The following is a 27780-nucleotide window of genomic DNA, read 5'->3' as shown; positions in this document are numbered from 1 at the left end:
AAAGAAAAACGTCTAAAAAACTTAAACAAAATTCAATCTAAAGATAACCCCGATGGCATCGTATTGCTTCACTCATAGAGCTCCCTTTTCGACGAAAATTCCATTTATGTTTGTTAGAGAAACGTAATGTAACGCTGTCGGTAGCGGTGGTACCCTCTAATCGTATAAATTATTGCTAGGCCTAATGGTAACTAGAGTAGGCTACTTTGTTTTTAAATATTACTAGTTTTGCATATAACTATGGGTTACTGAGTTATCGTTAATTTGGTGTTTCGTGCAGATGGCTTGAGATTGAAGCCAGCTCTAAAGCATATCCCCATCGACCATATCTTTAACTATTTCGACCATTTTCTGGCGACACAGATCGTTGGGTGGAAAGTTAAGCGTTGGCGCACCCTCATCCTCCTCCTCGGGCTCATCGTTGCGATTCAAGTACATATCCGGTGCATCTTCGGAAGAACATGTACTTATAGGTATAATGTCCATGGCAAGACCCAGGGCAAAGCGTCCATAGGCTTTCAGCTCCTCGGCAAAGCTTGAGCGAAAATTAAGATGGATAAATTTATTTTAATTTAAAACGCATTCGTTATCTTACAGTTTTTGCAGCTTTTCCAGGGTATTGCAGTGTTCTGGCAGTTCAGTGCACAGGATCTTCAGCCACCTGAACAACTCCTCCGTGTAGGTTTTCAGCAACGATTTCAGCTCCGCATCCCTCATCTCCTTCGTGGTGCAACAGTACAACAGATTGGCAATATCCAAGGCAATCGAACTATAACGTATTAGCTGGAAGTCTATCAGGGCCACCTCCAGCACCAGCGTTGGATCTTCTGGATCGTAGTGATACAGAAAATTGTTGACCCAACAGTCGCCATGGCAAATGGCCGACAACGGGGACTCTGAACTGGCAATCTTCACCATTTGGCCAAAGAAGGAGGAGCTCTCAGCGAAATTTCGCATGGCCAGGACATACTTGGAGTCGGCGGGCAGCACTTCGGAAACCATTTTGACGGCGTTCTTCGTGAGACGCTCGTAGTAGTTTCTATACCAACTCGTGTTGGCCGTGCAGAAGATGCCCTCGCTGATGAGGCTGCACAGCTTGGCAAAGTCTAGCGGATGCTCAAACTTGTAGGCCAAACTGAGGCCATGTAATTGGGCCACCTGCAAGAGGACGGACTGCGTCTCCTCCATGCTGAGTCCTTTGTGGCGATCGGACATCTGAAAGCCGCGTTCACGCAGGTCCTCTGCATGAAAGGGAATATGCTTCAAAGATTGCCAAGGCAGGAGATGTGGTCACATAGTTACCCATTATGAGCAAATCATGTCGGGCCGTATAGCACTTGGGTATGGCATTAAACACTGGCGAGTCTCGGCCCGTTTTGCTGGCCTGAAACTTGAGCAACTCTGGCATTATTGTGGTATAGAACTCCACTTCATTGCTGTTGATGGGACACAAGATTAGATAGTTTGAGTATCTGCGTAGGGATCTCTCTTACCGAAACAGTTTGTCGCTTTTGTAGGCCTCTCGCTGGGCCACGCTCTCCGGCATGACCTTGCATATAACGCTCTGCGTCCATTTGTGTTGGCTGCCATCGAGACTCTGCCGCTTGCCACTCAGATTTATCCGATACAAGGCCGCCGTATAATTGTCGCCGCGGTCCGAGCCCTGAGCCAGCTGCAAAAGCCACGTGTCCACTACGTCACACAAGAAATACTTAGAGTCTCCGTTTCATGCATCACATTACCTCAAAGGCATCGATTTCCACATCCGGCTCCACGTGCTTGAATAACTCTTGGAAAACTTCCAGCGACAGGATCTGTTTGCTTTCGACATCGGCTGCTCCACCATTCGCCGCTCCCATTCCGGTTGCTGTTGTAGCTGTCTCTGTTGTAATACCCATTTTCCTTATGTTTTGTTTTGCCCCAAGAATCTCTGTACCGGAAAGGTCCTGGCCTGGCAGCTTCACGACTGCTGTAAATCGATTTGGACACTTTTAAGCTAACTTTCTGTTATGCACGCTAAAGTTTTCCGTTTTTGCTTTTAATCATCGATTTTGCGCGAACATGTGTTTCCTACCTTCCTTTTCGTCCTTTTTGAGCTTTCGTTTCACCCCGTCTCATTTTTAACATCTACCGTAAATATACACTACACGGTTACTACACATTTGCTACATAATAGAAGGAAAACGAGGGTGTGGACAACAGACAACACGGTGAGGTGAGGGCTCGTACGAACCTTGCCATTTGCCTTGGCTGTTTTTGCCTGTTGTCCATACCCTTTTTTATAGCCCATTCAAAATTACGAGGCACTTTTTCGTCACAGGGCCCTCGGACATAAACCGAAAAGTATACATAAATATACCGTAAATAGTAACCTGGCTTGCATCCTTTTCATGCGCTTTCGCGACTGATATCAACCCTGTAAGGCCATTGTCAGCTTTAAAATTTCCACTCCCACTGAACTGTGCGGGAAATTTGAAATTAGAACTGAAGTGCGCGCAATATTTGAAATGCTACTCGTATACTAGCCCGCACTTGTTTCTTTTTGGCATATAAACAAATTACTTGTAGATTTGGATTATCATATGATTATTTTAGATCTTTTACTTGTATAATTGAGCTTTGGCTTATAAAGTAGTCTAGAAAAAATGAACATTTAATGCTATTAATTATAGATATATGTAGATAGATAGAGAAATGCCTGCTGCAGCGCTGTTAACATTCGAATTATCGCTTATTTTCCATTGCTGGGTCTTGGGGCGTTTCGAACGCCATCACTATACATTAGTTATCAACATCACGGTGTGTTTGCTCAGTGCGGCTGGCGATCTGTGACCAAGCCCATATCCTCCTGTATCCTCAGGGTCAATGGCAGCGGCCGTTGTGGCCAGGTGCGGCGTTGGAGCAGCGTCGCTCCGCTGGCCAATTGGCGCTGCAGCGCCTCGATGGTAGGATAGATGTGCTGCTCTACGAATTCAGCCACCGTGTACTCATCGTACGCCTCCCACAGCAGCTGCTGTGCCTCGCGAGCCATTGCGCGCAGCTCCTCAATCAGTATTGGCGTTCGGGCAATCAGCTCGTGAACTCTCAACGGGGAGCTGAAGTTGTGCCTCACATTGTAGTCGGAGAGCCAGGCGCTCTGCTCGCGCGTCTGCTGTAGATAGACTCCCACTTCGGCCAGTTTGTCGTACAGGCGAAGGGCATACTTGAAGACCATGTGGCCGGGATAGTTGCAGACAGCAAACAGTTGGCTATGATGGGCATTCGGATGAAGTTCCAGCCAGGGGCGACCCGAGCGCCGGCTGTCCGGCTGAAAGACGCACTGCAGCACGCGCAGCAGATCGTTGTCCCTTGGATTAGTGCTGAAATAACCCTTGGAAACAGTCGACAGCGACACCATCAGGCTGGGCATTCCCACTGGCAGCAGTTCGCACAGGACGGCAAAGTGATCGTATCGCTGCCAGCCGGTTAGAGCCACACCGCGCAGTCCTTTGGCAAAGCGTCCGCCCTCCTTGGCGATGACCGCCAGCCAGCGTATATTATTTTCCAGATGATGCTGCAGCGGCGGCACCAGCAGGCTCTCGCCGAAGGCTCCCTTGTAGGCCGAGGCCACCCAAGCACTGGGAAAGACCTTGGCATAGGTGTCCCACAGCTGCGGCTGGATGAACCGATAGATATCGCTGGCATACACCCACACCATGGGCTCCACATAGCTGCCGATCTGCGAGTGCTGCAGCTCGCTGAGTGACATCGATCGCAGCTGATCATCCCAGATGACCACGCCCAGTTGGGGCCACTGGCGACGCACAAAGTGCGAGAGACTGATCACGTGCGACAGGAACAGCTCGCTCCGGAGTCTCTGGCGGCAGGCCTGGCACTCCCCCATGCGCTGCACCTCATCGCATCCGATGTGGATGTGCGTGAACTTGATGGGCAGTGTCGGGGCTGAGGGGGTGGCCTTGCCGATGCACTGTAAATGCAGCTCGATCACCTGGGTGAGCATCTGCTCCAGCAGGGCCATGCTCTGCGGCTGACTGGGGCAGATGGATTGGGGACTTTCGGGCAGCTCTCGCAGCTGCTCGAATCCCTCCAGTTTCAGGACATACTCCAAATGCCCGAAGGTCTGAAGCAGAGGCATCACACTCAAACCATGCAAGGCGGCGCACTCCAGAAAGTCCTAAAAGACTATAATAAGTTAAATGAATCTCTTGAATCCCTCAATGTTACCCTCAATTCATCTTCTTTGTAGGCATTGTGGGCGGCCAGCGGCTGGAGGGCTCCAGTAAAGGGAAACATATCCTCGTATTCGATCAGTAGCCCCGTGGCACCCAGAGCCCTGAGCATCGGCAGCAGTTGCTTGAGGAAACTCAGCTTGGGCGGAGCCCCCTTCAGATCCAAGTGGACGAGACGCTCGTTAGGGGAACGTGGCCCGTCTGGTCCGATACCAGCCACCACGGGAACGCCCATCCGCTGGAGATCGTGCTCGTACTGGGTCTGGCGCTCGGCAGAGCTGAGCATACGCTCATCCTCCGCATTGGCATTCAGCTCCTCCATTCCGGCGTTGCGCTGACGCTGCTGCTGTTCGAGTATCTTCAGGCGCTCCTGCTCGAACAGATAGCTCTCGGACAGCGGCAGTGGGGCCTTCTTGGCCTGGGTGGGACGCAGGAATCGCACGTTGCCCAAACGCTGGACAGTTGGCGCCTTCTCTCCGGCGGCGTTGTCCTTGAGTCGATCGGCGCGGAGCACACGGTTGGCCTGGGCAATTAGCTTCTGGATAATATGGACCTGCTGGTATCCCGGGTTCTGCTGCTGCTGTTGGCGCTCTCTTGCCTCAGCATTCGCTGAGGGAACCGGCAGTGGTGGCGTGGTGGTCGTATCGATGAGTATGGCCCATGTCCAGAGACCCAGCAGCACGAGGCCAGACACTACTAGCAGGAAGGAGAGTTTGCGGCGCCAAATAAATATCCACAGATTCGAGTGCATCTGCAGAGAGGGAGAGGGCGAGGGAGAGATAGTGGGTTAAGTAAAGTGGAGCCGAGCCGAGGCCCTGCAGAGTGCAAGCAACGGAAAAACTTTCTTCATTCGCCTTTCATAAATATTTGAAGATCCAACAAGTAGCCCCCGGAGCTAAGCTATATATAAATCTGCCCGCAATTCGAGTCGCCCGCATGTTACACATACGCCACCGTCGCCGCACAGCACTCATTGAGGTTAAGTTGAGGGCTGTTGCGCGCTGTTGTTGCCTTTGTAAATGCCTCTCATCCTTTTACAGCGGGGATCCTAGGGCTATGTACTATGGGCCCAGGCAGGAAGACTTCTGTACTTCTGTCTGCAGAGACTACAAAGGCTACAAAGAGCCACTTATATGGGTTTTTTTACTCTTATGAGTACAAATCTCACGGGTTGAAAGGGAGACAGCAAAGGCACGAGGTGGAAGAGTCAATCAGTCGGACATATAATCTCGCTATTTTATACAGTATGTTTTGATCGTTGTCGTCGTCTGCTTGAGTGAAACGAGGCTAGAGAGTCCGGGGTAGACGCAATATAGGATATAGGAATATAGGATATAATGTGGCGGAATAAAACCCTAAACGTTTCATCTAAGGAATAGGTCGATCTACGAAGCGGAAGGATCAATATATATACATATATATATTTTCTAGTGGATCTACTACCACTCTACTGTACTCTCCTCCACCATACTCGTAACGACTCTAAATGTTGTGTGGCATATGTAGCTTTAATGGAATGTTGAACTCCCAGATCTACTATTAGCTGCTGCCATTCCTGCCTCCCTCATTCTCTTTTATTGCTCCAATTAAATTCCGTTTATCTACTTTTCTGTCCCACCATGGAAAACAAACCCTGTTGCATAGCGTTATGATGGCAAGTGGTCTGCATTGAATGCTGTGCGAGATTGTTGGCATTCGGTTTAAATAGGCACAACTGGCTGCTTATTTAAATGAAAGCAGCGCACATACACACATAGATAAAAGTCAGGCACAATCCAGCAGCAGGAGGAGGAGCAACAGCTTTGGGGCCTGGAGCAAAAACTTGCAGTTCGACAGGCGATAAATGCAAGTGTTCAAGTGGAAATATGCAGCTGTCTGTCTGTGTAGCGGAAATTGAATTGCGTTGCGTTGCCAGTCAGAGGTCCCCCCCCCACATTCGTGACTGACTCCCAGACAAAGACAAACTCACACACAAAAGTTCTCGAGTCCTTGTGGACAGTGTGCCAGGACGGCTTCGACTGTGGCTGAGTGGATGAGTTGAGCTGTAGTGGATCATCAGAGGTAACCACGCGTCTGCCCGTTGAGTCGCAATTGTCGCAAATTGCTGAGTGGGCGAGGGCAAGAGGTGAGCCCCGGCTGTGGATGCTGGTAAACTTCATTTCATTAGTGCCAAAAGGAAAGCCACAGCAGCCGCAAAAAACTCTACAATTTAGCTCAAGACATCTTCAGTTGTATTGTGGGGACATACCCAGCTACTCTTGCCTTAAAGTCCGATCCTTGCCTCAACTCTCAACGCAATCGAATTACAATTTTGTCACTCGAATGATGGTAACAATACAATTAGGGATTCTTTTGTGTATAACCCAATGAGTATTGCCATTTATAAGCTTCATCAATGCCACAGTTTCAGCATCCTTTAGTTCGGTCATCATCCATTTTGCATTTGGCAAATAACCAATCGAAATCCGATTGCCGACCCATTTGGCTTAATCCACATTTGCATTATTCCACTCTCTCTCTCTCAGCCTCCTCCTGCACTCCTGCACTGCAGCACTCGCCTGACTTTCCAGCATTTGTTGTTGCCAAAAAATAGTGCACTCAAAGCGTTGCCAGCGGAGAATGGAGAGCGGAGAACATACAAATATTGTATGCATGTACAGCACTCGTATGAGTACTTTCCTCTTTTCAATCAGCCGATACCCTTGCAAAGGGGAATACAAAGTGAGATGTTGGTTACACACGGCAAAAGGCACGTCATGCGGCAGAGCCCCTCGGTTATAGGGTTATGAAGAAGGAGGTATAGGACTTGAACTTTATTTGTTTGCGGCTCTGTCTATAAACCAATAAAAGGTCTCAAGACGAAAGAGTATTCAACCTTCGACTACTCGAACCTCTCGTTCAGGCACTTTTTGTTGTTGTTTGGTGCATCAGAAAGCCACAAACAATTTTGAAAGGGCGCTCGCTCTCGTTTTCGAGCGCTTTGTTGGCTGAAGTTCTCTTTCCGCTCGAGAGTGCGGAGCGGAGCTGGCGAGGGCCAGAAAATAGAGAAACCAACTAAGCAAACAAAACGCACAGACACCCACTGCAGACACACAAAGGACAAAGGAGTGTGCAGTGCAGTGCAGCGCAGAGGCAGAGGCAGAGGCAGGACGAGTGTGTGTGGCCAGGGGGCGTGACATGGGCCAGAAATAGGCTGCCGACATAGACATATATAACAATGCCCCGACTTGTGGCCACCCGTGCCCGAGCCCCTGCCCGTTCGCCTCCCCTTTGATGTCGAATTTCAGACATCTGATGCTGGCGCTGATGCTGACGCTGATGCTTTCACTTTTGCCTGTTTGCTCCTGCCACAGTCCACGTTGCATATCTGCCTGCCTGCCACAGGACCAGGAAGGGGCGCTAATTGCATTCGGGCTTTAGAGCAGTTCAGGCAACTGTTTTCAAAATTAAATTTAATTGCGCCACAAACCATCGGGCCAATTTGCAGTCACCATTCATTCGGCCATGGACAGGAGATCTGCCGGGGAAACCCCACTATGCACCATCCGTAACCTGCTGTGTGGGGCATGATTTCCTCTCCTCACACCCTTCGATGTTAAGTGTTTGCAACGCCGACCGCAGCACAATTTGGCAGCTTGCCACAAAAATAAAAATGAAACTGAAATATTTTGCCAAAACAGCAACAAAAAAATCTGTAGAGAAATCCTTAAAGCGGGCTCTGACGGACTTGAAATGCACTCAAGCGCTGTTTATGATTTCTCCCAACCCCTCAACACACCCCCACTTTTTCCAGCGTATAACGGGGTATAAGAGAATGCCACCCAAAATGTTAGCTCTTCAATTTATAAGGAATCTACAGGAAGGAAAAGATATTGAAGGATTTCTTCAGCGTTCAGTCGAGGAACCTTTACACAGACCTCCACTTTTGATCCTATCCTATAAGAATCAGTCAGGTATCTCTTATGAATAGGCGTTGTATATATGATAAATCAGTGAAGTTTCATTGAAGAAACAGTCCAATAACAGGGAAACAGCAGCAGCAACTGTTTCGAAGAATTTCCTATACCAAAAAAAAACAGTTTGAAATGAGATAAATTCCAAGAATAGCACTATTTTACACCGATTCCGATCCACCATCAAAATTTCCAAGCAACCGACTATGGCATAATCTTAACTCCGTAACTTTTTAAAATGTAGAATAAAAACTGGGTTATACTATTGATTGCACTCACAAGAAGATTTTTGCTGAATTTACTTATTGGTTGGAAATGAAAGCCTGATCTATTACGAGGAAAATCAGAGGTTAAATAACCAAATCTTTTGGAGAACATAGAAGTTATAGACAGCTGTATGAAATGTGATGAACCTGGGGTAATCGAAACCCTGGAACATCTCATTTGCAACTGTCCGGCTCTCTCTCTCACCTGGGCATCACTGGAAGATACCTCCAAGAAGACGCCACAGCAATTACTGGCCTATGCGAAAAACACCTCGATTCGCGATTAGAATCCCATAAACACCATGAACTCTCTCCGGATAACTAAGGGCCATATTGGCCTTGCTGAGGGCCGTTTAGGAATTTCATTAATAATGCAGGAATTAGATTTTTACTAATTTTCATGATTAACTCTTTAATTGAATATTCTTTTAAAGTATTAAAAGAGGCCTACGGCTACTGTCGCACAAAAAGCACATGTACTCGTATTTTGTATATCCCTGCGGCAAGCCACTAATCATAGCATCGACTTTGAGATCTGCGCAAATTTTAGACACATAATTATTATATATTCTTCCGTTTAAAAAAACATCCAACATGCATTAGCCATATAAAAACAGTTCACTCTTCATTAAAGAAGTGCAATCTTTGTTGGCATTTAGTTTCTAATAGTTTGCTTCAGTTAGTAGATTCAGTAGATTGTAAATTAACTGCCAATTGCTGCCAATTAAGCTGGCAAAATGGCTCCAATTAAATGCAATATTCCTCTGGGCAATTAGTGTTTCACATATTGCTTTTGTGTGTTGAAACCAGTTTCTATTTGCAGATAGTTTCCCTTTTGGTTTACTGCCACATATGCAGGACATGCAACTCCTTTTATTGTCGGGAGCAGGGCTAGACTCGTATTTAGTCAAAAAGAAAGAAGCTCCATCTACCTTAAAAAGAATTTCGCAAACAATTTACAGAGTATGGATCCATGGTCTAGCATACACTGGCAGCAGGCCATTCATCGTGGCTGCTCCTGGCTCATGCTCCTGGCTTATGGCGTCTGGCGCTCCCACTGCTGTTTCAGCATTCCCATTCACTGGCTCCAGTGCTGGCTCCGCTTAAATTGCATTCCCTGCATTGCATTTTCCGGCAAGGGAAAACTTGCTCCAACGCAACAGGGGGGCTCAAGGGCAGAGCAGAGCTGTCTTAACGTGGCTTTAAGCGTAAAGCAGCAGGACCTAGTCGGGCCATAGATTACCCCAACGGAGAGCCAGAGCGGGGGAGTGGAGGTCGATTGCATGGGCATGCAAAATATTGTGTTTTGGGGCCGGCTAGCCCTCTTCAGACCTATCGCAACGAGAGCCATAATCGGCAATTAGGCACTTTAACGCCTTATTAACGTCCATTAGCCAGTGCGCAGCCGACTAATGGCCGACGAGCTGAGGGCCAAACAAACGATGGGATATACATATCTTTTATCCCCACTGCAGCCTCAAGATGGAGCTCGATGGGCACTCAAATATATTTCACCAACTCGCAATGCAGAGCGCTCTGGGGGCAAGAAAAGCTGGGGCACGGCGCGGCACGGCGCGGCATGGCGCAGCTCGGATGGAGTGCTTGCTCTGCTATGCATGCTGATGATGCTGATGCACATAGCCGGAGTTCATACCCATTCCCATTCCCATAGCCTCTGGTTAGCGCCTTTAAATTGCTGGCAAAGGATCCAAATGGATTTTCCAGTTGAAGGCAGTCAAGAGAAATAGTCCAATTACACTAGGCAGCAATATTTTTCCATTTACCCATTTGGGAGAGTTTAAGTCAAGTAACCTCCATGAAAACCGCTTGAAACCAGGCAAATATTCAGAGAGCCCAGAGTTTAACCTCCACCTGAACTCTACCTCTGCCGCCCACACAGACAAAAGGCCCAAAGCCCATACAAAATAGTTTTCGCTATTGACCCACTTTGAATGCCATAAACAAATTTAATTCAAGCCATAAATGCATTTTGTTTTGTTGCCAAAAAAATTGGCAATAAAATGTATGCCTTTTCCCCCGTCAGTCCACCGTTTTTCCCCCACGAATAACAATATAATTGGCAAAGCAAATGAAAAATCTACAGAGGGTAGAAAATATAAAACAAAAGTTGTCGCCGTAATGGATCGTGCCTGGCATCTGGCATGAGGGTCTATATATGTACATCCTTGATGAAATAGTTACTGCCAGGCCCCACTAGGACCTTGTTCCTTCCCCCCTTCTTAGTAATTTTCCTGAAACTTCCCTTGCTCGTTGGAGGAACGGGAAAACTTAGCAAAGCTTCAAAATTGTCTGCATTCCATTTTTTCCTTGGGTCTCTCTGGCCAGGCTTAATAAAAACGTTGTTACCTACTTCATAAGTAGATTATAACTGCAAAAGTTTAGAGCGAAAAAAGCAAAGCATATCATGGAAAATGGAGCGACAGAGAGAGAGCCACAGACCCAGACCCGGACACAGACACAGAACGCGTGAAAGGGGGGGAGTGAGAGAACATCACGTCTATAACTATGCAACACTTACTCGTAGTTTGGTGCGCTGCAAGGCGCTAAACAGTAAAAAGCAGAAACTGTCACAGCGTCTGCTACCAGCAGCAAAAATGGGGAAAACGACAAAAAGGTGCAACGATCGAGAGGCACGACTGCTGTGATACCCCTTAAGGTAAGCCCACCACAAAGACAGCAAAGTCAAACGAAGCTTTGGGCTCTCCACTGATGCTACCTATTGTCATCTCACTTGCTCTTTTGTGTGTTGTATGGCAAGGATATCAGCTGGCTTAGGTATTTTCTATAGCCATCTTCTTTGATCCCATTGCAAGAGCTGTCGCTTAAGCTTGTATTGCAATGCTGTCAATTACTCTCTTTCATGGAAAGTTCTTTTGGATGACAATGCTCTCGAATACTTTCTTACGTGGGAGGTTCTTTTGCATGACAATGCTCTCGATTACTTTCTTACGTGGGAGGTTCTTTTGCATGGCAATGCTCTCATTTACGGTCTTTCATAGAAGGTTTGCATGGCAATGCCCTCGATTGCTCTCTTCTCTAGAAGTTTTCTTTTGAATGGCAATGCTCTAGATTACTTTCTTTCATAGGAGGTTCTTTGGCATGGAAATGCTCTCGATTGCTCTCTAACCTAGAAGTTTCTTTGGCATGGCAATGCTTTTACCAGATTTTACTCTTTTTCCTATAAAGATCTCTTGCTTGGCAATACCGTTTCGTTTGCTCTGTGCAACAGAGCCTTCCTTCGATATAAGGTCTTCCTCATGGCAATGCCTCCTCTTAATATTACAGCCTTTCCGTTTGCTTTATTTACCAAAATATTTCTTGCACTACGTCAACAGGAACTCGGGGTCTGTTTGTTTTTTGGCCATATTAATTACAGGATGCAACATGCCCCAAGTGCATCGGGGTATGAAAATCACGACAAGGCCACGTAGCTAGAGAGTCCTGCTTGAAAAGGGACACTCGGCAGCTTGGTGTTTATAATTTGAAATGATTTTTTGTACTGCAAACAGCACGGATAAAAGAGCACACAAAAAAGGAAAGCCAGGCAAAAAGAGGGCGAGATTGGACATGAAACGTGTTTGCTGCTTGTCACACAGATTTCTAGACAGAGATTCCTCGAGTGCTATATCATACAAGAAAGGATGCTGCAGAGCAGATATAGGTAGATCTAAGATTGTTCTGTGGCTGATTGCCGGGGAGGCATGGCAATGACTAAGCTCCGCCTTTGGCTCTGGGTTTTACAGCTGGAAATTCAATCAGAACATGTACAAGCATGTTTACACTGACATATGCTTCGGCGAATCGATTTCAATTGCATTATGGGCATTAGAGTGATTTATGAGTCCTAGAGTGTGGGGAAGACAAATTGATTGAAAAATGGTAAAGTGGAGCAAACAGATGGAAAGGAAACTGCTCTCTTGATTCATTTTCCCCTTGGGTGAGAAGAAAGGAACTGCATTTAAGGCTGAGAGCTGCCTTCGATATTTGTTTAAAGCCAATCAATGGCTTACCATATATTTGGGGATGCATTTTCCATCAGTTTTAATCACTTTGGCCTGGCCCAAAAGTCAATGCACACGAATGGATGCAACAGTGCGTATGCGTGATATTTATTTAACGATAAGAATGCAGCAACCGCAGCAAACATTATGCATCATTAAATTCGAATGTCAGCGTAATGTCATGCATATTTATATATATGTATATGCAGAGCAGTTTATGTATTTAAATTCCCTTTTACATATATTTCCGGTCTGTAATTTGTGGCTCACACAAAAAACCGACCACTTTCAACGCCTCTTAATTTCAGTAAAAGCCATTAAAATCTTTTGTTTCACAGGCAGCAAAATGCCGACTAGCCTGGGAGATACTCACTCGAGTGGAGCACTACCCCCACACCCCACACCCAACACCCCACACTCACTCTCTCTCTCTCTCTCTCTGGAGTGCATCCGTCTGCCTGCTGTGTGACTGTTGACTCCTTCGTCGCCCTGATGACAGCAAATGACGAACGTTGACAACAAAATGTTTACTAATGCAGACAGACCCAAAACAGTGACAGCCGACTGATGGAGTGGCGCTATATACGAGGAAGTGTTGCCCCACATAGGCAGGCAGGCAGCAGAAGGGAAGGAGTGAGGTGAGGAGAGAAGAGAAGCCCACCATATGGAGGAGCCCACCTAACAAGGCAGGCTGGCTGGTGGAATGCACTCTGGAATTGAAACTGGGGCCTCGACTACGGGTCGGGTCGAGAGCTCTGATTGATGTTTATGAATTATTAAGTAACTGCAGGGAGATCGAGATGAGCCAGCGCTCCCCATTCACTGTATCTATCCCCTCTCTTCTATCTACTGAGTGCATGCTGTTTGATGAACGGCAAACCAGGAAACGCTTTTCCAGAAACCAATCTAAAACCGGATGATAGCTTCAAGACCAAAGAAGGGTCTTACTTAAACAGTTCTAGGGGTATTTGGTGTTAGAGAAGCTGAATTTTGGCCTTACTAAGCCAATAAATGGTCACCGGTTTTTTGTAGGATTGGGCAAAATCTTTAAAAGTCACCCATCAATTTCATTTATTTCATGGATTCTAGGTAGAAGGCATAATTAGAATGGTTTTTATACCCGATACTCAAAATGAGTATTGGGGTATATTAGATTTGTGGTAAAAGTGGATGTGTGTAACGTCCAGAAGGAATCGTTTCCGACCCCATTCTATATATTCTTGATCAGCATCAATAGCCGAGTCGATTGAGTCATGTCTGTCTGTCCGTCTGTCCGTCCCCTTAAGCGCCTAGTGCTCAAAGACTATAAGAGCTAGAGCAACGATGTTTTGGATCCAGACTTCTGTGATATGTCACTGCTACAAGAATATTTCAAAACTTTGCCCCGCCTACTTCCGCCCCCACTAAGGGCGAAGATCTGTGGCATCCACAATATTGCACATTCGAGAAAACTAAAAACGCAGAATCATAGATAATGACCATATCTATCAGGTTGCTGTATCTGGATCAGATCAGATCATTTTTATAGCCAATTTGCACTGGCTACGCAGCGCCCGACGTCACGCTCAGACTGATTTTCTGTCTCTCTCGCACGCACTCTTTGTCGTGTCGTTTAATATTAGCGGCGTCTGGAGGAGGAGGAGAGCCATACTGACTTAGTATCGGGTATAACTGTAGAGTTGCGGTGTCCGCAGCAACTCACAACGTTCCCCCTCGTTTATCATTGAAATTGATAGATCAGAGCAGAGTTCCCATAGTATTTATCAGTGATGTTTTCTTCCGCAAAAAAAAATGCTTAATGAGCACCCGAAATTCACTTTTTGTCCTCTAATTTCTGTAAGGCACAAACAAAATGGCGCAGCGTTTTCAAATTTTGACAGGAATCAAATGATAGATGCCTTTTGACAGATGCAGTATTAGCCTATCAAAGAACAGGCGGGAAATTTAAAAGGCTACGAGACAATAAATATAAAGCCAATAATATATCCAGAATTTAAAACAAAGATTGCACTCTTAACAATCTCATCCTTTATAACCTTTTCTAAGCGTTAAACCTCTCCAGTTCAGTTTCTTTGACACAAAATTCTCTTCTTGATTTTGGAAGTACACCAATATTAAATGAAATACCCCACTTACACTTGGGAAATAGTTTAAACTTCAGTTGCAAATCAATTCGAAAGTCAACAAAGTTCAAATGAAACAGGGGAAACGTGTGAGTGCACCTGCACAATTCCACCTTCTACGAAATCTCTTCTCCCTCCACTTGGACCCCCCAAATGCAATTCTAACTTTGCTGCCAATTTTCTGTGTATTTGCGAGTGTGTGCCAAAGGCTAACCAGAACATGTCAAACACTTGAGTCAAGCCAAAAACTTTTGGTCAATTGTTTAACTGGCTGCCGCCAGCCGGTTGTATTTGGTCATGGCTTTGGGGCATTAGTCAAGAGTTGAATCCAGGATTGAGGTGGCCAAAAGTGAGGCAAACTTTTAAGCCAATTTGGAAAATGCTACCATGTATGCCTCGCCCCCGCTTCCATGCTTCATTTTAAACCATTTTAAGCTCTTCTTCGGGGAACAAGTGCCGCAGCTAGTAATTAATCTTTGAGTGGCGCAGAGGCAGAGCCACATAAATCACTGTCTGACGGGGCTGCACGTTGCAGCATGCAACATCTGATGTTGTCGCGCCATACGCTCAACTTTAGTGGAGCCACTGTTGCGCTGTCACTGTCCCTGGCATGTTCTAGGGTTTCACTAGTCGAGTGCTTGTTTTTCTTGTTGCTTCTAATATGTCTTAAAAATTAATTAAGCGCCCGCTGGCTGCTGGAACAGAACAGAAGAACACACAGCAGGGCCGAGAGACACACACAGCAGGACCGAGAGACAGGCAGGAGATTAGCTGCCAGAACAGAGGCAGAGAGACAACTAAGTCGCTTCAGAAGGAAAGCCATTCTAGCCAGAACCAACACAAAAAACGAGTTTGTTAGATTTTTCATTGAAATTCCCATATTTTCTTGCAGCTTCGGCTTCAGACCGCATTTGCATGAGCCCCTCCTCTCCCGCACATCATCCCCATTCCATTCCATTCTGCAGTGCAATTAAAATATTTTCACTAATTTAATTTTGGACCAAGCGCACGGGCGGGGGTATTATCATGCAAATTATAACAATTTATACGCATTAAATGCAACAGCGAATAGCCATTCTTTTCTCCACTGCCCCATTTTGCATAATCACCCCCCTACCCACCCCTCTGCGTACATATATATCTTCCTGCCGCTTGTATCCTTCATTGTGTGGTCCCCCCTTTTGGCATTCTGTAAATGCAAATAGAAATGCAAAACTTTTCACATCAAAAAAACACAGCAACAAACAAACTGAGGAATTCAATTGAAGCACGTCGAAGGGGATATGCGCTTCCTTTGAAGCTAAGCCTATTCAAATAATCAGATTGTAATCATTAATCATAAACCACTCCACACAGGCTTTGGTAGATATTTTACAGGTACAGCCTGAGCAAGCAACAGACCCAGGAACGCAAAGGAAAGAAACAGCTATAAGGAATTGGAATAGTGGATATGAAACAATGGGCTGGATGATATTCAAGTGTTCAAATCTCTGCTTTAACAGTCCGGGTACAGTCTGAACAAATAACAGACCCAGGAACGCAAAGGAAAGAAACAGCTATAGGGAATTCTAATGAATTGAAATAGTGGATGAATGATATTCAAGTGTTCCAAACTCTACTTTAATTTGTACAACAACTCAAATATTATTCAAACTATTTATTTTCGAAAGGCTTCAAATAGCAAAACTCATTTTGTATGTGCTTTACTAATTACAGCACAATTTTTAGCAAAACCATAAAATGTTGTAGTTTGTTTTATAAACTTTTGTGGGGCGAATATTCCTTAAACTAAATTACTTACAACTGGCTCGCTTTGTGAGAGCAAAAGAGATTACAAAATGCCAGTAAAATGTAGTCGGAAACTGGAGTTTCCTTTCGTTTACCTGACAAACATTATGGCCAAGTTCTAATACCCTCAGATAAAGTTTAAAAACCGAAATGCAACGAGACTGTTCGGGCTGTTAGAGGCATGAAATGAGCCTGGCAAAACTTATGTCTGCGGTCCCAAGGACCAGCAGCTGCAGGAATCCTTCCTATCCTGCGTCTGGTTCTGGCTCTGGCTGTGGCTCTGGCTCTCATTTTGCATGCGAGAAATGTGGCACTGCTTGCAAATGAGATTTCTTCTGTTGTTGCACGCTTAATGCCATTGTTGCACGTTGCACGTATCCTGCGCATCCTGCTGCACGTACCCATTGTTTACATTGGGAATGTTTTCGTTTTGCTTGTCACCGTCTGCTCAGTGGCCCCAACACCCTCCCACACAGCACACACCGAGGACAAACAGGATCTCCTGTCTCCTCCCAGCACAAGGTCTGACTTCAATACGCACTCATGCAGATATAATTTGTGCAAACGCACAGGCACACGCACATACATCCCTTATTCCGCACTCCGCATTCCGTACCCCTCAATCCGCAGACCATATACCCCAATGCGATGTCATCAGCAGAACTCTAAATAACTTTCAAATGAAGCACTATGCAGTGCTGGTATTCGTGACCGCCAAACAAATGGACACAGGAGCGCAAAGGGGGTTCCCAAAAGGAATGCCATCATGGTAATGGAATATTAAAGGATTTGGATTACAAATAAATACATGAAGAGGGGACATGGCTAATATACTCTTCCTTTTTGATCATCTGATCACAATTGCAAATCTTGTATGGCTTATCGTTTCATTTCGTTGTTCCAAATTCCCATATAGTCCGCCGGAAGGGGAATGGATCTTATGTAAACTCACTCACCCATTCGTTCCCCTAGCATCATTTAGATCTCTCTTTTCTGATCCTTTCCATATATTCCATTCTCTGAATGGAATTCATTCCATTCCAAACCGATCAAAGTGTCCCTTTCCTGATCTGCACCCAAAAGCTTTCGCTCATTAGCCATTTCTACTCTGTTCCATCCTTTAACCATCTCGGCACTCTATTTACCCCTGCAATACCCCTGCTTAAACGCAGATTGCGTTTCACGCATGGCTGCCAGCGCTCAAAAATGGGCCTCGACGGACCCTGGCACTGGGCCTGCCCACTGGGAAATGTGCCATTGTTTTTAAACTATATATACACTCACGTATATATGTATGTATTTGGCAAACTTTTTCGTGTTTCTTGTCCATACGTTTTATGAACATTGTAAAATTGTGCTGCCTGATTTTTTGCTCGTCCTTTTCCTCTTTTTTTTTTGTTTTTGTGTGCGGTTGCGGTAGCCAAAGTGTGAATGTGTGAATAAGTGAGTGTGGCTGTTAATGTGTGTGTGTGTGTTAATGAAAAGTTCCCCCAGTTTCCACATGGCTAATGAAATATTTAAATGTAATTTTGGTGCGTTAATCAAAACGACGTTAATTAACTGTGGCAAAATGTTTTAATTAGGACATATAAAATGTATATGGTGCAGGTCCCCTCCCCCAAAAAGAAGATCCCTACACAAAAACCAATACTCTTCTGTTCTAAGTGTGGGTCTGGCTGGAATTGAAATAAACGTAGCCTACTTTTGCGGGTCCGAACCGAACATGAATCAACGTTTTTCGGTGGCATGGCCGTTTTTCAGGGCAATTGAATTACAAGTGCCACAGCTGCAACCTGCAACGACGACCAAGACTTGCAAGACGGACACCAAAAGCGGAAAAGGCAAAACGGAAACGGAAACGCCTGCCATGTGCAGCGGTAGTGGGTAGTGGAGCGAAGGGCTTGAAGATAGCTTCATAAATCCGGATGGTTGGCAACACCGCAGTAAGCACAATCCCCTTTTGAACTCTTGTGAAATATATGCTTGCCAAAAACCCAGATGCTGCTTCAGACAACGATACATGCGTGTGGGTTTACGGTGCGGTACGGTTGCGGGGGGTGCGTGATGCGTGGTGCGAGGTGCCGGTGTGCATGTGAGTGACAGAGAAAAATACATGCTCCCTACTTCACTCTTGTTCGCTCTTCCGCTCCGCTTAAGCCGCAAGGAACAAAACGAAAAACAATTTAAATGATAAATCATAACGCTCTCTCTTCGCTATACGATTGGCGTGGCATAAGGACGTACTCATGCAAGGATGAGGCTGCATGAAAAACCCTTGCGCAAATAAATGCATTAAATTGTCAAGCAATTAGTAATGTGTATGATAGGATAATGTAATGCCATTAATTGAAGCTTAATTCAATTACTCAGAGAGTTATGCGTGCTGTCAGATAGTTTACAGTGCTACAAATGTTTATTAATTCTGATTTGTGGCCCATCTGGGACACACGCAGTCGAATCGCAGTCAAGTCCTTGTGCAGCAACGGCCCCATTCATGCAATGTTCGAAATGTTTTTAATTGAATGCCCAACGCACATGTGGAACGTGCAGAGGGACAATTCTGCTGGCATGGCAAAAAAAAAAAGGTAATGTTTGGTAGCCAAAAGTCAACAGCATGGAACAGAGGCAGAGAGCCAAAACCCAGAACAGCGTCAGCATCAGCCTTAAATCCGTTTTCGATTCCCATTTAGACGGGGATTCACACAAGCACACACATACACATACACAGGAGGATACGGGCACAACAAATGTTGCCCTTGGGAGCTGTCAATGGGTTGGAGAGCCCCTGCTCAAAATGTCGCCCTCAATTTTAACAAAATTAGAAATGCAAAAGGATTACCATTACGATTTGTTCAATAAAATGTGTCAAATAAAAATTGACAAAAGGGAATTGAGAGAGCAAACAAGACAGGGCCTAAGCCCCCTGTACCCCCGCCGTAAAGCGCCATTATTCATTTGGTAAACGATGGCCCACAGGAGGCAATCGACTGGGGGACAGCCGTCACCAGTCTGTTCCGTTTGAATGGAGGGCTCCAATATGCAAAATCAGCAAAGTTTTTTAACTTTCAAAAAGGGGTAGGGGAGCGGGAAGTGGATGCCGCATGCAACGCTTAGAACTCGGTCATCACGTGCTCGATAAATGGCCAAAAAAACCAAAACCAAAAAAGAGGAATTATGTATGTTTATTTAAAGTGCATTTTTTTGAAACGTAACCATTTTGAAACTTAACTGTTTAGGCCGGTGTCGTCACACTATAATTAACTGCATGGCGTATTAGAAGTCGCGTGTCGCAAAGCACGAGAATTGCGAAATGGCAGTTCAATAGTCGAGCAAATTGAAGCGCCGCACCACGCACAGCTTTCTCGAACAGTTGCAGTTGCACTAATGTTTATGCCCCAAGACACAGACTACTTTCATTTGGCGGCAAGCTAAAGTTCTTGCGCACTAGACTTGTTTCAAACCCCACCATGTTCCCGCGCACTAGCTCGTTTTTTCAATCTGGCAATAATGGTACTTTTTTCAAACCTCTGGCAGCCATGCAGCTGCATCAATACATGCAAGATCTATTAAATGTGGGGTAAGGCAGTCGCTCTCTTTCTTGCTTTCTTTGTGTCTCCTTACTTTCCATGTAACATACCTTGGGACATTGCAGCGGCCATTGGCACATCGGCTTTTGGTTATTAAAATTTTTTTTAGACAAGATCCAATAAAAGCAGTTATTTAAAATAGGCCAGAAAATTAGAAAATAGGTTCATTAATTGGATAAAATTATATTTAATCGAATCTAAATCGAGGATATACAATCATTTATCAGTATATTTATGGTATATTTTGAAAATGAGACCGTGTTTTTTGGTATTTATTTGAATAGGGTAGAATCTGTAATAACCGGTTCACAACAATGAGTTGCCCACAACAAAATTATGTGGGCATGGCTAAATGTTCTATATAGCTGGTATTATTGAACGGAACATCAAAATTGAGGAATTCGTCGTATTTTTTTGAATCGGTAATGGCCCGGTTGACAACATTTAAATTCTTGTCGCTCACATTCAAAAAGGTTAGATTTGGCGCGAACCCCTCGGTATATTTTGAAAATGAGACCGTATATGTTGGTATTTATTTGAATCGGGTAGAATCTGTAATAACCGGTTCACAGAAATGAGTCTCATTCCATACACAAAAGTTGCAGCAACATTTCATTGAAAACCGTATTTTAGTCAAAATAAAATACATTAAGATAATGAAAAGAAGCAATCTTGTAGAAAATGCATTTATCAATGATTAAGCTAAGTGGGCAAATCTATATAGCTTGAAATATAGGCAATACCCGATTCGCCGCAGTTTCGCTTTTGCAACAAGAGTCTCATTCCATACACAAACATGTTGCTAATTCCATGCACACATACCCTTGGGGAAATGGATGTTATAGAATTGTGAACACGTTTGCCTTCCAAGGCTCAGTAGGTATCAGGATCGAGATAAATATATACAAGATACTAATAAGGTACTTGAATATGTCTAAAGAATATCAATTTGAGAAAAGTTCTTAATAAATTACGTTTGATCTTCATATAAAATTAGCGAAATAGGGTGTACAAAGGCTATACACGCACCACGTCTTCAAATACCAGCAACATTGCGACTCTTTTTTTTGTTGAACTTTTTCGTTTAACCCTTTTTTTACAAAAAATACAATAAAAGCAAGGATTAAAAACTATCCAATCTTGTAGAAAATTGATTCATCAATCGTATAAAATTATGATGGCATGGCTGAATGTTTTATTTAGCTAGTAATATTCAACGGAATATCAAAAACGAGGAATATGTAAAATAGAACTTGACTTCTTCAGTATATTCACGGTATATTTTTAAAACGAGACGGTATATGTCGGTATATTTCGGCATATTTTATCGATAAATCCGCGGGCACACTGCTCTACAACTTGTAGCAAAAACTTGTATTTATACGAAAATTTTGAAATTTTTAAAAACGAAAATTGAAACGAATTAAAACAATAAATCGAAGTGAAAATGTAAACGTTGTGTTTGCTTTTGAAATGAAATCCATTTAAAATGCATTTCAACACACAAACTCGCTGTGAAAATTTCGTACAGGCAGAAAAGAGCCGATTTTTAGTGGAAGAAGAAGCACCACCATCAGCAGCAGCCGAACGGGCAGCAAAAGCAATCGTCGAATACACGGACAAAGCGCAAGGCGAATGAAACTCGTGTGAAGAGAAAACTTGCAAAAATTACAGCAACAACAACAGCAGCAGGCGAAAAAGTGTGTTTAGAAAAGAAATTAAAAACACTCACATATACATACCCACATAAAAACACACGAATACAAGTACACCCCGAAGAGAATTGGTGCAAAAAGCAACAAAAATAAAAACGAAGTAAAATAGCGCGCGGTTTAATAATAAATAATTATATGTATGCGCGCAAAACAAATGAAGAGCCGGGGAGCCGCAAAGACAAATACGAATACGAAAAATCAATGAGATTGTAATAAAATTCCGTATTTTTGCTCCTCCTCCCTCTCTCTCTCTCTTTCTCTCTCACTCGACTCACTCTCTCGCTGTCGTTGTCGTTCTCGCTCTCTTGTCCGCACGAGCAGAGCACTGCCACAGCAGCCTCTCAAATTGTGTGTCTGTTTGTGTTTCTTGTTGATTTTGTGATAAAATTGCAATCAACAACATACACGGTACAACAAAATAAGTGTATTTAAACAAAAGTATTAAAAGAAAAGAGTAACGAAAGGTGCGTATGCAAGAATAACAAACAACCATCTGTGAGTTTGTGACAGTGTGCAGTGTGTGTGGCAAAAAGTAGAACGTGCGAGAGAAAACCCGCGTACCAAATTTGATGACGTCTCCAACCTAGACACAACGGCAAACCGAATCGACAACAACAATGGTGAAATATCGGTAGTAATGTAGTTTTTTGTCCTACTACTGTTTGCGGGGACACAGGGACAGAGGAAGCGGCAGGGCAGCTTCAGCGACAGAAACGCCAGCAGTGAAGCAAGCAAGCATCAGCCGTTGTAGAAGAAAAGAGAGAGATGGACCGGTATTTTGTAGTCAGTGCAAGCCAGAACAGAAACGAACCTCGGGCTTGGCCCTGCCAGAACAGAACCTCTTCTCTGCCGTCAGTTGTTGGATTTTTAGAGCCCTGGGAACTCACTCTCGAGGTTGATTAACAGCCCGAAAAGGGGAACAGAACAGAACAGAACAGCCAGCCATCACATCACAAAAAAGTGTAGCCACTTTGCATGAAGAGCTAGAAAGAAAAAGGTGTACTTGCCTTCCCAGTTTGCTCTTGGATAGCTCTCTGGGTATGGTATGGGTAAACCTTATTTGGTTTCATAATAGATTTCTGATAACATCTGGCCAATGATAACAGCTGACAGTCTCCCAATAAACACCATAAACTATATTCGAGTGAGTTAGAGTGCATGGCTGGAGGCATGCATGCTATTTCACACATGCGAGGCTCACTTCATACGTATTTAATGACTATATTTAAGAGGTTCTGTGAAGTCTCCATTAGATATTCGATATTCGTGGCCCTGGACCTAGTAACGGATGCACCTGCCTTGTAAAGCCAATTGGCCTTATCGCCACGCGCCCTGTCTCTCTCTCGCGGTGCTGTTGTCACCCATTCACTCACTCAGTCACTCACAGTGGTGTGTTAATAAAATGGGGAGCAGCAGCTCCCTAGACGAATTTTGATTTGAATAGCCATTTGACAGCGGGAGCCTCATACAGTAGACAGACAGATTACGTTGCCTGCTGCTGGTCTGGCCTGGCCTGGCCTTTTGCTACCTACGAAACGACCAAACGGAGCAGCCAAGAGCATCACTCACTCACTCACCTGGCGACGAACAGCGACGCACAAAAGTCTGTGCGAAAAGTTCGCGTACATTTAAAAAGATTCTATCAACTATATTTAAATCGCGCGTGTTTTATATTATTAAATTTACAGTGTTTACTTTGACAATTTAGAACTAAACGTAAAATATTAACTAAAACTTCAACAATAGATAAGCCAAAGTGAACCATAATTGTTGGCAGTCAGTGTAGCACTTGTGCCGTTTTGTCGACAATGCGCGCGCTCCCTCTCTCGTACTCACGCAAGTACACACACTCATGCACGGACACGCACATGAATACATATATACAAATTTGCAACACACATACATACAATGTCGCTCATTTTGCCCTCTCTCACTCACGCTCTCTTTCTCTCTCTTTGGTTTTTTTCTGTTTTTAGTGGTTGTGCAAGAAGAAGCAGCAACAATCAGGCAAAAAAATACCTGAAAAAAAATAAACGGTAAAACGAAGAAGTGGCGACACACAGCGGAGAGCGCGCTAAAAGTTTATTGTAAAAAAATCGCAAAAAGTTAAAAAGCACAAAGTGTGTTTTATTTTTCATTTGCAAAGAAATACAATAACAACAATTATATTAAAAATGGTGGAAGTAATAGAGCGGCAGAGAACGGCTGCGTGAGCTCAAAGCGCGGCCAATTAAAAAACAACAACAACAGCAGCCGCAGCGAGCACCAGCAGAGCAGCCACTGAAGCCAAAAGCAGAGGCAGAAGAAGAGAAGCTGCAGAAGCAGAGCAACAGCAAGAGCAGAGCCTCGAAAAAGTACATAAAAATATATAAATTTAAATAAAGTGGAAGTTGGTAGAAGCCAACCACCAGCGAAAGAGCGAAAGCAAACGAAGAAGCAAGCGAAAGGAAAAGCAAAGAAAACCACCTTACCAGCGAGCAGCGACCAGCAAGCAGCAAGCAGAAACATCACATAAACATAAACCAACAAAACCGAAGAGACCAACAAAATGTACGGCAAATCAAAGACATCCGCGGTCCCCTCAGATGCCCAGGCACGGGAGAAGCTGGCCCTCTACGTCTACGAATATCTACTGCACGTGGGCGCGCAAAAGGCGGCGCAAACATTCCTCTCCGAGATCCGATGGGAGAAGAACATAACGCTCGGCGAGCCGCCAGGATTTCTGCACACCTGGTGGTGCGTCTTCTGGGATCTGTACTGTGCGGCGCCCGAGCGTCGGGATCAGTGCGATCACAGTTCGGAGGCCAAGGCCTTCCATGATTACGGATTCGTCAGCTCCGGCTATGGCGTGAATGGCATTGGACCCGGCGGACCACACAATGCCGGCGGTCCGGCGCCGAGCCCTCTGGGACAGATGCCTCCCGGCGGCGATGGCGGTCCCATGGGACCCGGCGGACCTATGGGTCCAAATTTTTTCCCAAATTCAACAATGCGGCCGTCGCCGCCAACGCATGCATCCAGTCCGCAGCCGCCGCCGTCACAGATGATGCCCGGCCAGCCGCCCTTTATGGGCGGACCCCGATACCCTGGTGGTCCGCGACCAGGCGTGCGCATGCAGGGAATGGGTAACGAGTTCAACGGCCCGCCCGGACAGCCAATGATGCCGAATAGTATGGATCCGACAAGACCTGGCGGCGGCATGGGTCCCATGAATCCACGCATGAATCCGCCACGTGGTCCCGGTGGCATGGGACCTATGGGCTATGGCGGGCCCGGCGGAATGCGTGGCCCAGCACCCGGACCCGGCGGAATGCCGCCCATGGGCATGGGCGGAGCGGGCGGAAGACCGCCGCAATGGCAGCCCAATGCGTCGGCGCCTCTGAATGCGTATTCATCATCATCACCAGGAAATTACGGACCCGGCCCCGGCTCGAACGGTCCACCCGGACCAGGAACGCCCATAATGCCCTCGCCGCAGGATAACACGCAAGGTGGTCCTGTCGGCGGACCCGGCGACAGTATGTATGCACTTATGAAGCCAGAATTCCCCATGGGCGGCGGCCCAGATGGCGGGGGCGGCGGAGGAGGTCCCGGCGGCATGGGTCCAATGGGTGGTGGCCCCAACTCGATGGGTCCTGTACTTAATGGCGGCGGTGGCCCCGACGGCACCGGTCTGGATGGCATGAAGAACTCACCAGCCAACGGGGGACCGGGAACGCCACGTGAGGACTCTGGCAGCGGCATGGGTGACTATAATCTCGGCGGGTTTGGCGGCCCCGGCGAGAACGATCAAACCGAATCGGCGGCCATACTGAAGATCAAGGAGAGCATGCACGAGGAGGCCAAGCGGTTCGAGAAAGACTCAGATCAACCGGACTACTTCATGCCATAACAACATCATCCACATCATCATCACCAGCAGCAGCAGCAACTTCATCAGCAGCAGCAGCAACAACAGCATCTCAATACGGTGGCAGCCGCTGTGGCAGCTGTTGTGGCAGCAGCTGCATCCAATGGCACGGCGGGCAGCCCCTCGGCGGCATCCATAGCAGCGGCAGCCCTTGGGGCGGCAGCCTCCAATCTGCTCAGTAGTGGCAACAACAATTTCTAAAAACAAAAACAAAACAAAAAACCAAGCATAAAACAAAAGCGGTAGTAAAAATCCTTGATACATAAGCATAAAGTAATTAAAATTAATACATGTATGAGAAATAGAGAAACCCTTAAATATAATAGACTAAAAGGCAAACAACAATTTGTAAAATGTAAAACTGTATAACGATAAAAGGATCAAACGGACAAATCTGTTCCCAGTTCCGGTTCCGGTGACTGTACCGCACCCCCACTGCACTGTAATTTCCACTTGTATTACTCGCTGTTGATTTTAGATAAGTTCGTTTTGTTGTTGTATTCTATTTTTAATATTATTTGTCATAAATTCAACTTGAAAATGTCCCAGAAATGCAGGACAGGAAACAGTGCAGTGAGGTTAGGGCAGAATGAATGATGAGCAGATTGACGTCTGGCAACGCTGTCAGAGCAGCAGAGCAGGGAAGCAAGCCCCCTCCCCACCCAGAAAGGGAACGAACAGGCACAGAGAAACCCAGCCGGGAGTAATCATAAAAAGAGAGAAACAAAAGCAAAAATACTTAAAGTAATGTTAAAATATGCAACAAGTCTAGCAAGTCTTCTGTTTAGTTCACACTCTACTCTCTACCCCTCGAAACAGCCGCTCAAAGCTGTCTCTCAAGCATCCCTATCCTATCGCCCACTATTTATACCAATTTACTTGCTTACTAAACGAAAAACCCATAATCGCAAATGAATTTTTTGTTAAGCAAGGCGCAACAAAAGATCGCTTATGGCATAAAATGATTGAATGAATGAATGGAATATTTATAACGATATGCATAATACACATAGTTGAGTATATAGCTAGCATTATTGGACATGTATTTGTATAGATTGTAACACACGTTCTTAAAAATGCTCTCCCCCGATTGATTTTTGCACAATGGGCACAGTGTCTAGCAGATCGGTTCTTCGCTCGTTCGGCCCCGTTCCGTTCTTGTCCCACATAATATTCTCATCTTTAATTCTCATTGTACAAATTGTAAACTTGGCACTTTGCTGCCGCTATTTATTTTATGCTTTCATTCTTCATTCTGTATCTTGTCTGTCGATCTGCTGGTTCGTTTGTTTGCTTAAGGTTTTGTTGTATTGTTTTTTCTTTGCGTTTGCTCTTTCTCTCATGTGTATGGGTATTTATAATTTAACCAAACAACTAAAACGAAAACTGTTATTTAAGTTCCTTTTAACAGCGAGCAATACCATATTTATATATATATGCGATATGATATAATATGATATGTATGACTTCCCCCCTCAGTTTTTGGAGATCGGCAACAGTTTGCACTTGTTTCGATTTCCTCACGGCATTGTGTGCATTAGGACACCATAAGAAACTTATATAGAAATCTATATATACACCCGTATATATATATATATATACATATAGACCAGAAACCGATACAGATTGTAGCCTATTGTATGCACTAATTTATTGCAGAATAGCTACGCGAATAACTATAAGATTTAGCTGTTTAATATGCATATGCAAATATATATATTATATATATTTCTTAAAGGCAGCAAAGGCAACCACAAATGTAGAAACCTAAAAAACCTAACCCCAATGCAACGTTTAATTCAAAAATATCACATTCAATTAAAAAACAAAATGAATGCTGTACAAAACAAACAATATTTATAAAGTACATAGAATATATATATATATATATATATATATATTGTATATGTCTGTGCTTGCATCTATATCCCCGATACAGCACATTTCGCATTCATAATGATGGATGCTATGATGGAGGAGCAGTAGAAGGGAAAATCCACCCGTATAATAGCATTAGATTCGAAGATAATTTATAAGCCCCAAATCAAAAGGAATATAAATAAAGAAAATACATTACATTTCTTTATAATACAACAAACACCACACACATACTAACACCTTCACACACACACACGCAAATCAATTGATAAAATAATTTAAAGAAAGAAAAAAAAATGCGAAAAAAAT

At 44.8% G+C, this 27780-nt stretch overlaps 3 protein-coding genes across 4 annotated transcripts; 1 reads left to right on the top strand and 2 right to left on the bottom strand.

Annotated features, from left to right (window-relative positions):
- Nucleotides 1–20: 20 nt before the first annotated feature.
- On the bottom strand, nt 21–2000 carry LOC6594179. The gene is made up of 5 exons (XM_002019774.2): nt 1743–2000; nt 1494–1672; nt 1303–1436; nt 596–1241; nt 21–535 (listed from the first exon to the last, which is right to left on the bottom strand). The coding sequence occupies exons 1-5, from the start codon at nt 1896–1898 to the stop codon at nt 304–306; spliced, it is 1347 nt and encodes a 448-aa protein (XP_002019810.1). The 5' UTR covers nt 1899–2000; the 3' UTR covers nt 21–303.
- Nucleotides 2001–2604: 604 nt separating this feature from the next.
- On the bottom strand, nt 2605–23319 carry LOC6594311 (hexosaminidase D). Of its 2 annotated transcripts, none has more exons than XM_026994447.1 (3): nt 23261–23319; nt 4225–4980; nt 2605–4174 (listed from the first exon to the last, which is right to left on the bottom strand). In XM_026994447.1, exons 1-3 carry the CDS (start codon nt 23309–23311, stop codon nt 2810–2812), a joined length of 2172 nt encoding a protein of 723 aa, XP_026850248.1. In that variant the 5' UTR covers nt 23312–23319; the 3' UTR covers nt 2605–2809. The 2 variants fall into 2 exon arrangements, with proteins under 2 accessions (XP_026850248.1, XP_002019809.1); XM_002019773.2 differs by lacking the exon at nt 23261–23319 and adding an exon at nt 19611–19719.
- LOC6594310 (single-stranded DNA-binding protein 2) lies at nt 21440–27444 on the top strand. The gene is made up of 2 exons (XM_026994448.1): nt 21440–22147; nt 23660–27444. Exon 2 carries the CDS (start codon nt 24232–24234, stop codon nt 25573–25575), a length of 1344 nt encoding a protein of 447 aa, XP_026850249.1. The 5' UTR covers nt 21440–22147; nt 23660–24231; the 3' UTR covers nt 25576–27444.
- The last annotated feature ends 336 nt before the right edge of the window (nt 27445–27780 follow it).

The sequence above is a fragment of the Drosophila persimilis genome, unplaced genomic scaffold (assembly GCF_003286085.1).
Source record: "Drosophila persimilis strain 14011-0111.01,24,50 unplaced genomic scaffold, DperRS2 tig00003933-arrow-pilon, whole genome shotgun sequence".
NCBI lineage: Eukaryota > Metazoa > Arthropoda > Insecta > Diptera > Drosophilidae > Drosophila > Drosophila persimilis.
Note: the sequence above shows the minus strand (reverse complement) of the source record. Positions and strands in the feature narration are given on the sequence as shown.

Coding starts and splice junctions, on each gene's coding strand:
- LOC6594310 (XM_026994448.1), top strand. CDS start 24,232: ATGTACGGCAAATCAAAGACATCCGCGGTCCCCTCAGATGCCCAGGCA.
- LOC6594179 (XM_002019774.2), bottom strand. CDS start 1,898: ATGGGTATTACAACAGAGACAGCTACAACAGCAACCGGAATGGGAGCG. Junction 1,437..1,493: donor AAAAGCGACAAACTGTTTCG/GTAAGAGAGATC, acceptor TCCCATCAACAG/CAATGAAGTGGAGTTCTATA. Junction 536..595: donor CTGGAAAAGCTGCAAAAACT/GTAAGATAACGA, acceptor TTTTCGCTCAAG/CTTTGCCGAGGAGCTGAAAG.
- LOC6594311 (XM_026994447.1), bottom strand. CDS start 23,311: ATGTACGCGAACTTTTCGCACAGACTTTTGTGCGTCGCTGTTCGTCGC. Junction 4,981..23,260: donor GCGTCGCTGTTCGTCGCCAG/GTGAGTGAGTGA, acceptor CCCTCTCTGCAG/ATGCACTCGAATCTGTGGAT. Junction 4,175..4,224: donor ACAAAGAAGATGAATTGAGG/GTAACATTGAGG, acceptor ATAGTCTTTTAG/GACTTTCTGGAGTGCGCCGC.